We start from the raw sequence: 14,545 nt of genomic DNA on the forward strand, positions 1-14,545 counted from the left end.
GAAAGAAACTATTCTGTATCAGCCAAACCAAAAGTTACAGCTCCTATAGTCTATTCAAAACTGAGTCATTTGTAAAAATCCTTAAGCAGTTTATCCCAATTCTTTCTTTCATGCTAGTTTTTTCTTTTTTTTGAAACCTGCTAAGGTTATCAGCTCCCGAACCTATGAAAAACCATGAGCAACTTTCTATTACAAGTTGTATAGCTGCAAGATCATTCTTATTCTTGTTGCTTGTTTATCCACCATTCCTCAGGGAGCCTGTATTCCTAAGAGAATTATCAACATTTAACAGTTATTCTTTTTGCTGAGGCTGCATTGAGGGGTATGGGTTGTTTTTATTTAATCTTTAAAAATAGTGACCACCGGCTAGTTATTTGAAATTTTGACATGGTGAAAGAGGAAATGGCAAGTAGCATCTGAACATCTTTTATGAAAATGAGATTCAGAGTGGACCCTGCTGGGTTGAGGAACTCCGTTTTCATCCCCTGATAGCTTAATCCTCTTTTTCTCCCTCCCCATCCCCTTCTCATACTAACCCATCCCGCCAGTCATTCTGGAACCTGACCCCTTCTCAGTCTCCACCAAGTTCCACAAAGCCACTCCCTCCATACCAGCAGGTATCTCTCCATTTATAGGCTCTACCCTGTTCCCCTGGCATTTTAGGAGGAGATGCCAAAGAAAATTTTAATTTTTAATGTCTTCTTTACAACATAAATTAATCTTCTGTCGTCTTTATTCTTTATCACTTTTTTCAGGATTTTGTCTTTAATCATTTGTTTCCACTGTTTACCCATCTATTTGCCATGAAGGTGATGGAACCGGATGCCATGAACTTAGTTTTCTGAATGTTGAGCTTTAAGCCAACTTTTTCATTCACCTCTTTCACTTTCATCAAGAGGCTTTTTAGTTCCTCTTCGCTTTCTGCCATAAGGGTGGTATCATCTGCATATCTGAGGTTATTGATATTTCTCCTGGCAATCTTGATTCCAGCTTGTACTTCCTCCAGCCCAGCATTTCTCATGATGTACTCTGCATATAAGTTAAATAAGCAGGGTGACAATATACAGCCTTGATGTACTCCTTTCCTGATTTGGAACCAGTCTTGTTGTTCCATGTCCAGTTCTAACTGTTGCTTCCTGACCTGCATACAGATTTCTCAAGACAAGAGGCAGGTTAGGTGGTCTGGTATTCCCATCTCTGTTAGAATTTGCCATTAGAGTAGCAGATGTTATTAAGTGCTTCCTCTGTGCTAGGAACTAAGAACTTTGCATGTATTATTATTAATACTAATTGGAAGTAGAGGGGAGGGAGAAAATAGGTTCAGTTCAGTTCAGTCGCGTCGGACTTTTTGCGACCCCATGAATCGCAGCACGCCAGGCCTCCCTGTCCATCACCAACTCCTCTATTTTGACTGCTACTCAGAAATTTAGAGATCATCAGACCAGAGCCTCTTTGTCTTCTGCCCCTCACCCCACCTCCAGCACTCCCTCAACAACTGTATTTACTTATCCATCCTTATCTCTTTTCTCCAAGAATGAGATATCATTAAAGTCCTATAGCGCCTCCAATCTTTTATGCATCCTGACAGGCACAGAAAATGATAATATTTGAATACAGAGGGATTAAAAAGGCTATTGTCTACTTGAGGTGACTGCTTCAGAGTTTCCAGCTCCTCTAAGCTCTGCCAGTCAGCCAGAGGGCAGAGGATAACCCTCCAAACTCAGGGAGCACTCAGATCAAGGACACAGACCCTAGTCCCAGTATCAATTGAGCCATGAGGCTGCCCTACTCCCAACTCTGACTCTTACTCCTTCTGATCCTTTCAGGAGCTTCAGTCCTTATCAGTTACTTGACTATGTTTGATCATGTTACCCTTCTGCTTAAAGCCCTTCTCTCTCATTTGTAATGAACCCCCTGAACCCTCATGTGGTCTCCAGGACCCTGCAGGATCTGGACCCTGCTGCCTCCCCTACCTCACCAACCCCTACCGTACCCCTGGCCCCCCACCAGGTGAGCTGGCTCTCAGCTGTGCTCTCTCCCAGATGTGTCCCTCTCAAGGTCTTCTCAAGGGATGAACTTCGCACCGCTGCGAGCCCACTGCCTGTCCTGCCAGCTCCTGTGTCATTTTCAAAATATTTAAGTGCATTTATTTATTTTTAAATATCTCAGCTTAAATGTCACTCACTTCCTCAGAGCAGTCTTGTCCAGATGCCCAGACTAGGTCAGGTCTGGCATGCAGACCTGTCTGTAAGTTTGTGCTGAGCAACATGCCTGCTGAAACCTGTCAGAGCCCTCTTAGCCCCTGAACGACTTCTGTGCAGCCCTTATCAAGCTGGCGATTAAGTCTTTCATTATGTCATTGTTATTTGGGTATCTCTCTGTGCTGGGGGACTCATGACCATGACTCTACATTTCGGGCCACATCTGTCCTCTTCTGTCCTGTTCCTCTAACGGAGTGCTTTGCAGGTTGGAAGTTCTTGATTGTTGTGGGTTGAGTAAGTGTTTTTCACTCTCTTTCTAATAGCTCTTTCTGTGTAATATATGAATTTGTCCATCTTCAAGATGTGCCCATCACTCTCCTGGACTCTGTAGCCTCCTGTAGTTACTGCTTCCTATCTTGTTCACTTTGTAACAAAGCATATTGAAAGAAAAAAATTTTGCTGGCCTCACTTCACTGCTGGTCTCCCCTTTAGTACTCTGAATAACTGTCGTCCTTAAGTTCCTTTAATTAGGCCACTACTGGTGATCTAGTTGCCAACTCGAGCAAGCGTTTTCTAATTCTGTCTTTACGTTTGTGACAGTGTGCCTTATTCATCGTCTCCTCCCTCTCCCTCTTCTCTCCTCCTCCTTCCCCCAGTTCCTTCCTGGCTTCCCTGCTTTGCCCCAGTATCATCCCTTTCCCCTCTACCCATTCTTTAAATGTTAGTTTTCTCCATGATTCCTTTTTTGGCCTTCTCTTTTCACACTGCACTCCCTCTGATGATATCATTCACACCCGCGCTTTCAGCTCCCACCTCCTACACCAATTGTGAGGATGTATCTGTCGTTCCCAGAGCTCATCTGTCCTGTTGCCTACTCGATTCCTTCCCTCGTTTTGCCTTGTCACACATAGCAGTGCCAGGCAAGTGGCATTCGTCAAATGTTGACCAGGCTTTAGAGCTCATTTTATCCTTAATTCCTGCAGATATGGAAACTGAGGCCCAGGAGAAGTGTATAATGGCTTGTGCAGGATCAGAGAGCTAGTTTGGAGGAAAATAAGCCTTCTGACACCTGAAATCTGAGATCAAACAAGCTGCTTATTTTATTCTCTCTACTTGTATTTTTTCCTGTGCATCTTTGCTTTCCAGAGCAGTATGAACTGGCTACCTACAAAATTCTTCCTATTTAGAAATTTTCACTGTATTTCTGTACTTGGCAGAGGACATACTTAGATTTTTGATTCATTGTTAATTTTATCTGCACCACTGATAAAGAATGCCTGGCACCATGCACTGTTTAATTTAGATTCAATGAACAGCATAGCTGTTCTTACTTTCTGCCTAGTTTTAAAAGAAGTCATTCTCATGGATGCTAGAATAAAGGCAGAGTAATTGAATATGCCTAGCTATTCTTGTAAGAAACTGTTTTCTAATTTTCTAAGGAAGATTAAAGATAAAAATCAGGGAAAAGAAGAAGCTATAAAGAAAATTATCTTTTTCTCCTGTCTTTTCCCCCCACTAGGCATTTGCAGCTTGAGGCCTAGATTAAAACTATGACATCCATGGTCAGATGCATGTAATCCTGTTTTGTGCATATTGGCACTGTTTTATTTACATGTATTTCTTTGAACTAATTTGCTTATTTCTAGTTTAGATATTTGTACCTCCTCTTTGATGTCAGTTTTCCTTCTTTTAAACTTTTAGCACCCAAAGGCACTAACTTTATCGGCTCCTACTGCTAAGGGTGTAGAACTGTGCCACCACGTGTCTTTGTCTGTGTGTTAAGTCGCTTCGGTTTTATCTGACTCTTTGCAGCCCTATGGACCGTAGCCCGTCAGGCTCCTCTGTCCATGGGATTCTTCAGGCGAGAATCCTGGAGTGGATTGCCACGCCCTCCTCCTGGAGCTCTTCCCGACCCGGGGATCAAACCCTCGTCTTTTATGTCTCCTGCATTGGCAGGCAGGTTCTTTACTGCTGGCTCCACCTGGGAAGACATTTAATGTACTCTCTCCTCTTAAAAAAATTTTTTTTCAAAGAGAACCTACCAACCCAGAATTTTCTAAATCACCCTTTTAAGGGTAAAGCTCCTGTTAGGACTTAAGGGTGGGGCTAGGGCTGGGGTGGCGTCAGATAAAGCTAGTCGAGTGCGTGCTGTGTGCCAGGAACTTTTGCATGTATTTTCTCATTCAAGACTCATCCTAAGCACTCAAGGTAGGAGTTATTCCAGTTTTACTGTTATGAAACTGAGGCAGAGTTGTTCAGTAACTTGTCAAGGAGCCGGTAAATGGCAGACTGAGGGTCCAAACCCAGGTCCAGGTCTGCCTCATGCCGAACCCTGTGCTTTTTCTACCAGCTGAACCGTCTCAGAGCTTCCTCCCCCATCCAGTCCTGGTTAAACATTCAGGTCGTTTGGATAGCAGATTTTTTATTTGCAGACACAGTTTTTCTGATGGACACACAAACATACCTGTTGCATTAGATGAATTACTTTAGCCAGCTGCCCGATGATGTAGTAGACTTAAGAGTTCGGTTTCTCAGTGCATTTCAAGGGTTTCATTCTGTTGCTTTTTATTTGTTTGAACTTGCATGGTGCCTTAGGTGAAATACCATCTGTAAGAAGTCATATATGTTTGACCTAGAAAACAGCCAAAACAATTCTATGATTTGAGTTTTGGGAGAAAGCAGTCTGGGCTTACTCTCAAGTTTCTGATGTGGAAAATGTCTAGTTACTCTCCTAAATGAGGTGAGAGGCCATCTACTGAGAGTGGGAATTTGAATGTCCTGAAGTTAAATTCTTTTGAAAATCTTTTGTAAGATTAGCAAAGTTAAAAGAAGAGTGAACTAATCTTTGAATATTTTATCACTGATTTTTCTCCCCAAAAGAAAAATTGTTAAATAGATAAAATAAAAATTCTCATCTTCCAGCAGATTGAACTATTTTACCAGTTTATTTCTGGCTAGACTATGAAAATATTGTTATCTTTTCACCTTCCTTCAATATAAGAATAGTCCTCCCTATTTGTGAAAAGAAACTTCAGAGAGTTTTAAAAGTAATTTAGGGTTTCACATTCTTTGGAGTCTTCTTGGCCACTTGGTAGGGGAAGATAAAGGCCAAAATGCCCTATATTTGGCTTAAGGGGTAAGGCTATTGTTTTCTTTGACGATGAGCCCTTACTCTGTGTGTTTGTGAACCTTTATGTATTACCTCTGAAAGGAGGATGTTTGGAGGATGGTGGCTGGTACATATAATTGATTGAATGGAATTGTCATTGTAAGAAGAACGTGGTAAAATTTAATAATAGAAAACTTTGTCTTCTAGCCGGTGTCTCCTGGACATGATCCAAGCCTCTGCCTTTCTCAGTTTTGCTAAGATTGACCTCACTCACATTCTTGGCTGCGTTTTGGCTCTTCCTCTCTATGTGTGAGCTTTATCCCTAGTAGCCATAACCCCAGTCCCACTCCCCATGTCCAGTCACAGCCAGCATGGCCGACCTTCCTGGCCAAAGATTTACATGGAGAGGATAGAATAGGTTTTAGATACAGGTATAGATTTGAAGGTGATGACTCCAGAACGTTTTTTCTCTCAGTCTCTCATTTCTCTCCCTCCTAATTACTCCTTAACAAAACAGGGAGGCCCCACTCTCCCTTAGCTGAGTATTTAGTAATGATGTGTAATCACTTCTTGCTGACTTTTTTTTTGTTTAAACGGCATTTGGACATTTTCTCCAGTTGGCTCTCATTTTAAAAATGACTAAAAAAGACAATTCACCCAGAGCTCTGTTGCAGGCAGGGTGGTGGTGGTAGTGGTATTTAATGCCTTCTTGAAAGTCATGTATGTTTTGGAGTGAGTCATAAAAGTTGTTTATCCCATGCTATTCATTTTATGAACAATAGGTTAGTTTTATACTTTTATTGCATCTGATAGGGGGACCACCTACAAATGAACAATGGACAAAGAACACTAAGAAAAGACCACAGACCTAGGTTCTAGTCTAGCTGTATATCCTTATCCAAGACTTTTGTCTTTTCATGTCTCAGTTTCTTGTTCTGTCATAAAGGTAACACCTTTCCTGTTTATTGAAGAGGACTTTATGGCAGATTAAATGAATTGTCAGAATATTTTGAAAATTTAGAATGATGGCCTTATTATACAGAGGCATTTAATGAAGAGGGAAGTAAACTGATGAGCCATGAGATAAATATCAGTCCTAAATTTCAAGCGTCTGAGGATCCCATGTTGATCCTCCCGTCTGCCTGGGCCTGCAGGAACAGCATTAAGGCCGTTTTCTTTCCTGGTTCATGGGAGATTGAATTTACAACTTTACATTTCTGCCTGCTGCTCCAGGAATACTGTTCTCTTTCACAGTTGAGGGTTTGAGAAGTTGTGTCTTCACCCTCAGTGTCTGTCTCTCTGTCATCTTTCAAGACCCAGCCCAAGAGCAACTTCTGTGAAGTCGTCCCAATCTCTCTAAAGCTGAATTTGGAACTTCTTTCTGAAAATGAGTGCACTGTTGTGTTTAAGAGGGGGCTACTGGAGCCAAGTCTCTCTGAGTTCAGTTCCTGATCCTAGCACTTATTAGGTATGATTGTGCTCAAGTTGCTTAAACTTGCTGTGTCTCAGTATCTTCACCTATATATTACATAGGGAATTATGGTAATAGCAGCTGATAAAACTGCCTGAGCCTCTTCTAACAGAGCCTGATACATAGTAAGCCCTTGATGAGTGTTGTTGCTATATACTTATTCTTGTTGAATATAATAATTATCTTTTATTACCATTATTTCCTTCATACTCACATAGAACTTTGTACATTTTAATCTCTAGTGTCTTCCCTGTCACTTTTATTATTTGTTTAGACCTGGAACTTCCTTTTTTTTTCCCTTTAATATTTATTTATTTGGCTGTGTGGGATCTTGGTTGCAGCACATGAAATCTTTGATCTTTAGTTGCGGCATGTGGGGTCTAGTTCCCTGACCAGGGATTAACTCTGCCTCCCTGCATTGGGAGTGTGGAGTCTTAGCCACTGGACCACCAGGGAAGTCCCTTGACCTGGAACTTCTTGAAGACATGGATACTGTTTTATTCATCTTTGCTTAACACTCTGTATCATCCATTCAGTGCTCAAAAATATTTTTTTTACAGCATCTTTCAGATCCCCCAGCTGTTACCCCCTCTGACTGACTAGGTGTGACTTTGAGGCTGGGCTGTATGGCACATCCCTTTTTATTTCCTTTGGAACAGAAAGAGATTATGGCTGTAGCTGTAATTCTTGCTCTCTGTCCAACAACACCCTATATACATCTGACTTGGTGGCCCTCCAGAATTTCTCAGACCCTGTGTTTATTTAGCACCTAATTGCTCGGGGTGCTGCCCAAGGTCATCTGTGAGAACTGCTTAGCATCGCTCTGCTCTCTCTGGGAGATGAGAATCATACAGGAACTGCCAAACATGGCCATACCCACACAGCGGAGGAAAACCAGTGAACCGCTAAGTGACTGCATCTTTATGAGTTCAGGTCCTAGTTCTGCTATTAGAAAGCCCAGACCCAAACCGCATGCCACTGCTCTGTCCAACATGCCTTTCCCTCCCCAAGCAGAGAACACAACCCTTCCTTCTCCCACAGCCTCCTCCACACTGTGGAGAATTAGTGATGCCTGTCTGCTGTGTCTCCTCTTTGAACACAGTTGCTCGCCCTAGACCCTACCTAGCCAGTAGGGTAGGCTTTCAGTAAATGTTTGTGGCTGTTAATTGTCAGTTACCGAGAGCCCATACTGAATACTGTTAATCACAGATAAACTTTGCAAGGTAGATGCTATTCTTCCCCACTTTGCAGACATGGAAATTGAGACTCATCAAGAGGTTAAGTGAAACTTGTCTAGAGTCAGATAGCCAGGAAGTGGTGAGGCTGTGCTGCAGGTGCGGCTGTGTCTAGCTCGTAGGTGCTGAACCACAGCGTGGTGCCGCCCCACCAGTGTAAACATACACTCCCCTCGAACAGCTAACTGACTTGCGGGACGATTCCTCCTGTCACCACTGACCTTGAAGAGGCTCGGTTGGCTGGCAGGTGCACACCCGCCTCCTCTTAGGCTCTCTGTCGGTCTGCTTGGAGATGATCTGTGGGCTGCCCATGCCAAGCCACTTGCACTGATCCCAGGTGGCAAGCAGAGAAGTTGGGAACATATTATTTCCTTTCTCTCGCACCCCTGACACCCATCTTTCCATAGGTGTAGTGTTGGCTCGAGACTGTGGTGGTGCTGAAGCATCTGGACAGTCTTGGGTCACTGTCTCATCAGGCCTGGTGCCTTCGTGCTTCTAGACCGCAGGAAGGGGCTACTCTTCTGAGTGTTCATGTTGGTGGAGAAATACTAATACGTTACCCCAGTAGGAGGGGAAGGCTAATCCTCCCTATATTTGTTCAGTACTCAAAAAACTTGAACAACAGGTTTAACTTAGCTTTGTGCCATTTTAATGCAAATTTTATACAGGTATAGTTATGGCACTCCTTTCTGCTCATATGCCAGATGGCCAAAAATCTGATGTAAGAATGCCTGTGATGTGACTTAGTGTCTGTGAGCTCCCCGCGCTCCATGCTCTCCCTCGAGGCCGTGTTGCCCAGATAGCCTTCTCCTCACACACCCTCCTCACATTGTCAGTGGAACCGCCCAGCATGCTCCAGAGTTCTTTCGTGCAGCCATTGGCAAACTTCCTGATCTTTAAGACTCATTGGAAGGCACTTGTTAGAAAAGCAGCTATCTGGGTCTTAATCCAGACTTAGTGAATAAGAGTCTTCAAGGGAAGGGCCTGGGAATTTGTATTTTTACACGTTTCTCGGGTGATTTTTAAAAACTGGAAAAGTTTAGCAAGCATTGCTTTAGTGCACCAAAAAGTACTTAGCAGCAGGTGGTGAGAGTGATAAGAGCACAGACTGGAGGAGGCAATGACAGCCATGTGGGTAACAAATTCACTTATGTGGGATAACTGAATTCCCTCTGTCTGGTCTCGCTCTCTGGCTGTGGGATACATCGCTATCTGGTAGAGTTCCTTCCGCTTCGGTGCCCAGTGATTTATGTACTATTTATTCCTCTCTTGCTTCTCTGGCCAGCTTTGAGGTCTAGCTGTCAGGTTTCAGCAAACTTTTTGGTTCACTCAATTTCTCTCCCTGGGCATTTCAGCTCCTCCTAAACGTAAAGACCTCTTTTTCTCTCATTCCCAGTTTTCCACCCAAGCATGTGTGTCTCTGATTTATTATTCCCTCGGTGCCTTCATTCTACCAATTCATTCAGTCACTCATTCAACAAGTGTCTGTTGTGCCAGGCTGTGGGCAGGCGGTGGAGATGAACAAGACGCAGTCCCTGCCCTCAAGTGCACCTCACGTAGGGACACAGACGTGTAAACAAGGTACCAGTGATGTGCTTAGTGCTGGCACAGAAGTGTGTGCAGAGCTGAAGGGGCCACCAGGAGGAAGTGGCTAACACGTGGTGGCAAGTGTCTCCGAGGAGGTGACTTTTGCGCAGGTTTTGTGCCAGAGAAGAGGAAGGGGGCGTTTGCGAGCGCTGTCACCGGAGTGCCCACTTCTCTCTGCAGTGTATCTTCTCCTAGGGCTCTTCAGTGTCTTTTCTTGTTTATGGAACGAATGGAGCTACTTGGCATGGCTGAATTAGACTCTCTTGATTGACTTTTTTCACAACTCGAGATGGTTGGTAGTTGATTAATGTCCAAGATACCAAGTCCGTCAGTTACTGACAGTGAATGGTTGGTAGTCAAAGCACTGAAGAAAGCTTTCAAAGGCTTTTTACTTTATCAGATGTGTTCTGAGGCAGCAGAAGAGGTCTTTGTGCCTTTAAGGGAGTGGCGTGTGCGAATCAGTGAGTGAGTGAGTGAGTAAGAGAGAGAGAGAGTGTGTGTAGTGGAGATTGGAGAGCTTGAGAGTGCGAAATAGGACAGGAGAACGCTTGTTTCTTTTTCAATGAAAGACATGATTTCCTGCTTCTTAGGAAGGTTTCCTTGGTAGGCTCCCACATCCCTGCTAGTTTTGTACATTGTTAGAGATGACCTAAACTCTTCAGTTTGCTAATTTGACAAGGCTTGGTTTTTATTAACAAAAATGCACTGTGGGTTTCTCTTATTTCACTAGGAAAGCAGAGATGAAGGGCCGCTGTGGTTAAATTTGTACAGTCTAGTAAGTAGTCATGATTGCAATTTAAAAATCTTTATCATTTCTTGAAATAATGGATGCTTGTTGTAGAAAAATTATAAAAGACAGGCAAGCAAAATTGACAAAAAGCTGAAACTTATAATAATCTTACAAGTATTAGCTAACCATTGTTAACATTTTGGTGTTTAAAATTTAGATTTTCTTTTTCTGTGTATACCTCTATGTATAAAAAATATTTTTAGTCCCCAAACTGAATATGCTGCATGAACTGTTTAGTATAGTTCCTTTTTTTCTGTTAAATAATGTGACCATCTTATCATATTAACAAATATATACCTACAGAACCATTCATTATTTTCTTTTTTTAAAGAAGCTGAACAGGCTTTTTTTTTCTTTCCAAATTGTGTTTGTTTATTGACTGTACTGGGTCTCTATTGCTGCATGGAGTCTTTCTCTAGTTGGGGTGGTCAGGCTTCCCCTTGTGGTGGTTTCTCTTGTTGCAGAGCATGGATTCTAGGCCCATGGGCTCAGTGGTTGTGGCGCATGGACTTAGTTGCTCCAGGTCTTGTGGAGTCTTCCTGGACCAGGGATTGAACTCATGTTTAATCATTGTCAATTGTCCCCTTGAGGGTAGAGCCATTCCGATTTGAAAGCCACTGATACAGATGGTCTATAACATAAGTGTCTAGAGTCCTTCCGGTGTTTCCATTCAAAGAATAACTCAGGATATTCTTATGTTGATTTTTGTACACCTCTGTGAATTTTATCATTGGCTAAATTCCTAGAAGTGCAGTTGATAAATCTGAATTTCGATAGAAACCACATTTCTCCAGAGATTGTATTTTTTTCATCTATATCCTTATAGTTCCAAATCTGTATCTCTTTCCAAAGTTCTAGATTCGTATAGCCAACTGTTGATTGGACATTTTCTCTTGTGTGTCTGATAGACTTTTCCTAATGAGCTCAACACTTGTCTTCTTCAACCCAGTTCTTGGGGTATATCTCTGTCAGAGAATATCATGACCATCTGCCTGGTTGCTCAAGCCAGAAACCTCCATCCTACACTGAATCAGTCATCAAATCCTACTCAGTTTTCCTCCCTAGTGGCTCTCTTAATCCAGTCACTTCTTTTCATCCCTTCTACCTCTGTCTTTGATTTAAGCTACTAGTATCTTGCCCACATCACTCTAGTAGCAGCAGTGCAAGCACTTCTCTCTCTGGCTTTTACCCTTTGTTCCATATTCCTCAGAAAAAGTGAACTTGCTGCACTCTGTGATCTGCGAGTGTTACTCCTCCAATTAAGCTGTTCAGTGAGCCCTGCTTCATCTCCCCCATCTGCTCCATCAGTCAAAATCTGAGACAGACATATCTGACGTTCATCACCCATGAGTTCAAAGCTCTGTATCCATCAGTATGGGCTTCCTTGCCCACCATCACATATATTTATTCACCGGATATATTTATTCCCCCAGCTTTGAATTACTCACTGCCCCTTGAATGTCCCTTTGTTCTCCTGCTGATTTCCTGGTCCTTTTAATCCTGTTCTCTGCCCATCCATTTTCTACCCTTTAGGATGAAGCAGATTTCTTGAAGTCTTCAGCGCCATAGTTTCTCCTCTGTTAGTTAGTTTTGTCCTTACTGCATTTATCACATATGTACTTTTTTGTGTGCTTCACGTATACTTTTCCATTTAACCTTGTGAAAAAGACATACACATAATCAAAAATACAAACCAGTGAACCAAGTGGAGAAGATGTGGGAATTCCAGCTCTGGGTTCCAGAACAGGTCCTAGGGTGCAGAAGGGCCTTTCAGAAATCCCATCCTGGTGCCTGAACCTTGACTTCTCCCCTTAACTAGACTTGTGATTTTATGTGATTCTTTATAGCTGTGTAATTGAATACCTCCCAAGTCAATTGCATTCATTTGGTCAGAGCGAAACCTTGGAGAGCAAGAAGATCGTTTGTCTGCTAGCCTTAGCACATTCCATTTTAGTATATCTTAAATGCCATGGAAACAAGGGGTGCCTAGGAACTTGGGGATCTCTGACATGGAATGTAGCATGTTGCGCCGCTAGACTGGTGTAGGGAGGGACCAGCCCTGCAATTTTTCCACAAGAAGTCAGCTCCAAGCCTGTGGGAAATCACACATAGCAAAATCCTTGGCAAAGAACCGTACATTTTTTTCCCCCTACTCTCTATGTGGTAATTCTGTAACACTCTGTAATTAATTTTATTTTTACAGTGAACAGCCACAGAGTAAGAATAATGAGTAACCTATTTCTGTTCTTGCTATTTTAGGGGACATCACACAGAAGGGATATGAAAAGAAAAGGTCAAAACTCCTGTCTCCTTACATCCCGCAGACACAAGGTAGGTAATGAGAAGTGGTTTTAAACCTTCTCAGTATTTTTACACTAATGAATGCTATCTTACTAGAGATCTGTCTTTTTTGTTGGTTCCTGTTTTTTCCCTCCCTTCCTCACCAGGGAAGGGAAAAAAAAGGAAGCAAAGAAAGGAGGAAATGAATCTTAATTGAGCATCTGCTGTGTGGTAGAACTTAAAAAATACCCAAGGTCATCAAATCATTCATACAGAGCGTGGGTGGTAGTCACTGTGTCTGTGTCGCTGACATGACTCAATGGCCGAAGATTCTAGGTCATAGAAAAACCACATCTAATGCTTGAGTATGAACTGTGATGGAAAGAAGCAAGGGAGGCAAAGATAAGAAGGAGGGACAGATTCAGTATTGCAGAACAAACCAAAGATTGCAGCACCTGGGGATTTGGGGATAAGAACCCTAAATAAACCTTTTCACAGCCTGACTTGTGCAGAAAGACTGGCATGTTCTTTATATATCAGAAAGTCCTGAGTCACTTTTGTGCTTATTTCCAGACGGGTTGCTGGAACCTTTGCCTCTAGGCAAGGCTGTCTGTTTCTAAGTCATCATATTTTTGAAGTTACTCAGCATCCAGGATTTCCTCTGATGGCCTGTTTCTACTTTAATCACTTTTACTATGAGGAATTTTTTCTTTATTTCTCATTTCCCCCCTGCAATCAGAGTCTGTTTCCACATGACTGTTTTTTTGTGGAACTAATAATCATTGCTTTTATTTCTGGATTATAAATCCCTTGAGGACTTTGGAGCCCCCATGGTTCTAATGTTAAGCCTTGCACAAGGTATATAGTTTGTAAATATTTATTGAATGAATAATGGAATAAATAAATGAATAATGGTGGTATACCAATAGATTTCACCAAAGTCCTTGTTTTATTTCCTGCACTATTTTTAGAAATTCCTCCCTGTAAAAACTAGTAGGTCAATGCCTAGATAGTCAGTTTAAAGTATCTTAATGAACAGATGGATATAGAAATGAATTGAGCGAAAAGAGGTAGAAATCAGGCCAGTGACAGCTAATGAAAAGCCAGCTTTTGCTGAGCAAGGCATGTCACAGAAGGGGAGTCCTCTGATTGGCTGCTTAATTATGGATCTGGCCCATGCCTCTGTAGGCCCAGAGATTTACTGTAGTCACTTTGTGCAAAAGCAATCAGACCCTGAGAAAATAACTCAGTAAGGAATGTAACTATAAAAAGGACCATGCTCTGTCTGCTCTTTGTAGTCAGGTTATATAGAAACTAAATCATGTTCAAAAACCAGTTTATCAGTTTACTGTGAGAAACCACTGAGACACACTCTAGTCTCTGTGGTCAGCACATTCTTGCCCCACGGGCAGGCCTACATGGGGAGCTTGATCACATATAGAAGGTTGCTTAGTGAGCATGGATTTGACGAATCAGATGTTTAATTAAAGCAGGCCAAGGGATTAAAGCAGGCCAAGGGAGTGTGACATGGCATCTCACAGTAGGGATGGTTGTGCACGAGATCTCATGGGGGAAATAGAAGTCATTTGATGGCAGCTCTTTCAGCTTCTTGCTATCAGAACTTCAAACTCACCATATTAGTGCCCATCATGTTTATGACCTCCTGCCTTCTGGTTGAAAAGGTGATCTCTCCATCCTAGCCAAGGTCAGTCCTTCCACCAGTGCTTTGGATCCCATCCCCTCTTTCCTTTTCAGAAACCTTATACTATCACCCAGTGACACCAAGGACAGGGCAGTGGGAGTGAGCCACCCTGGTGCAGGCAGTGAGGGGTGCAGTATCTGTAGAAATTAGAAAAGCGGTAATATAGCCAA

General features: G+C 42.5%; 1 protein-coding gene and 1 long non-coding RNA gene across 2 annotated transcripts in view; one reads left to right on the forward strand and one right to left on the reverse strand.

Moving 5' to 3' along the window:
* The window catches only part of LOC120858222, a 182,691-nt gene that overhangs the window by 139,043 nt on the left and 29,103 nt on the right, over positions 1 to 14,545 (reverse strand). The gene's annotated exons all lie outside the window — the stretch shown is intronic.
* DIP2B (disco interacting protein 2 homolog B) overlaps positions 1 to 14,545 on the forward strand; it is a 228,540-nt gene that overhangs the window by 99,943 nt on the left and 114,052 nt on the right. Inside the window, exon 2 of the mRNA XM_040234023.1 lies at positions 12,653 to 12,724. Coding sequence (XP_040089957.1) covers positions 12,653 to 12,724 — 72 coding nt within the window. The remainder of the gene's footprint in view (positions 1 to 12,652; positions 12,725 to 14,545) is intronic.

Source organism: Oryx dammah, unplaced genomic scaffold, assembly GCF_014754425.2.
Source record: "Oryx dammah isolate SB20612 unplaced genomic scaffold, SCBI_Odam_1.1 HiC_scaffold_29, whole genome shotgun sequence".
Taxonomy (NCBI): domain Eukaryota; kingdom Metazoa; phylum Chordata; class Mammalia; order Artiodactyla; family Bovidae; genus Oryx; species Oryx dammah.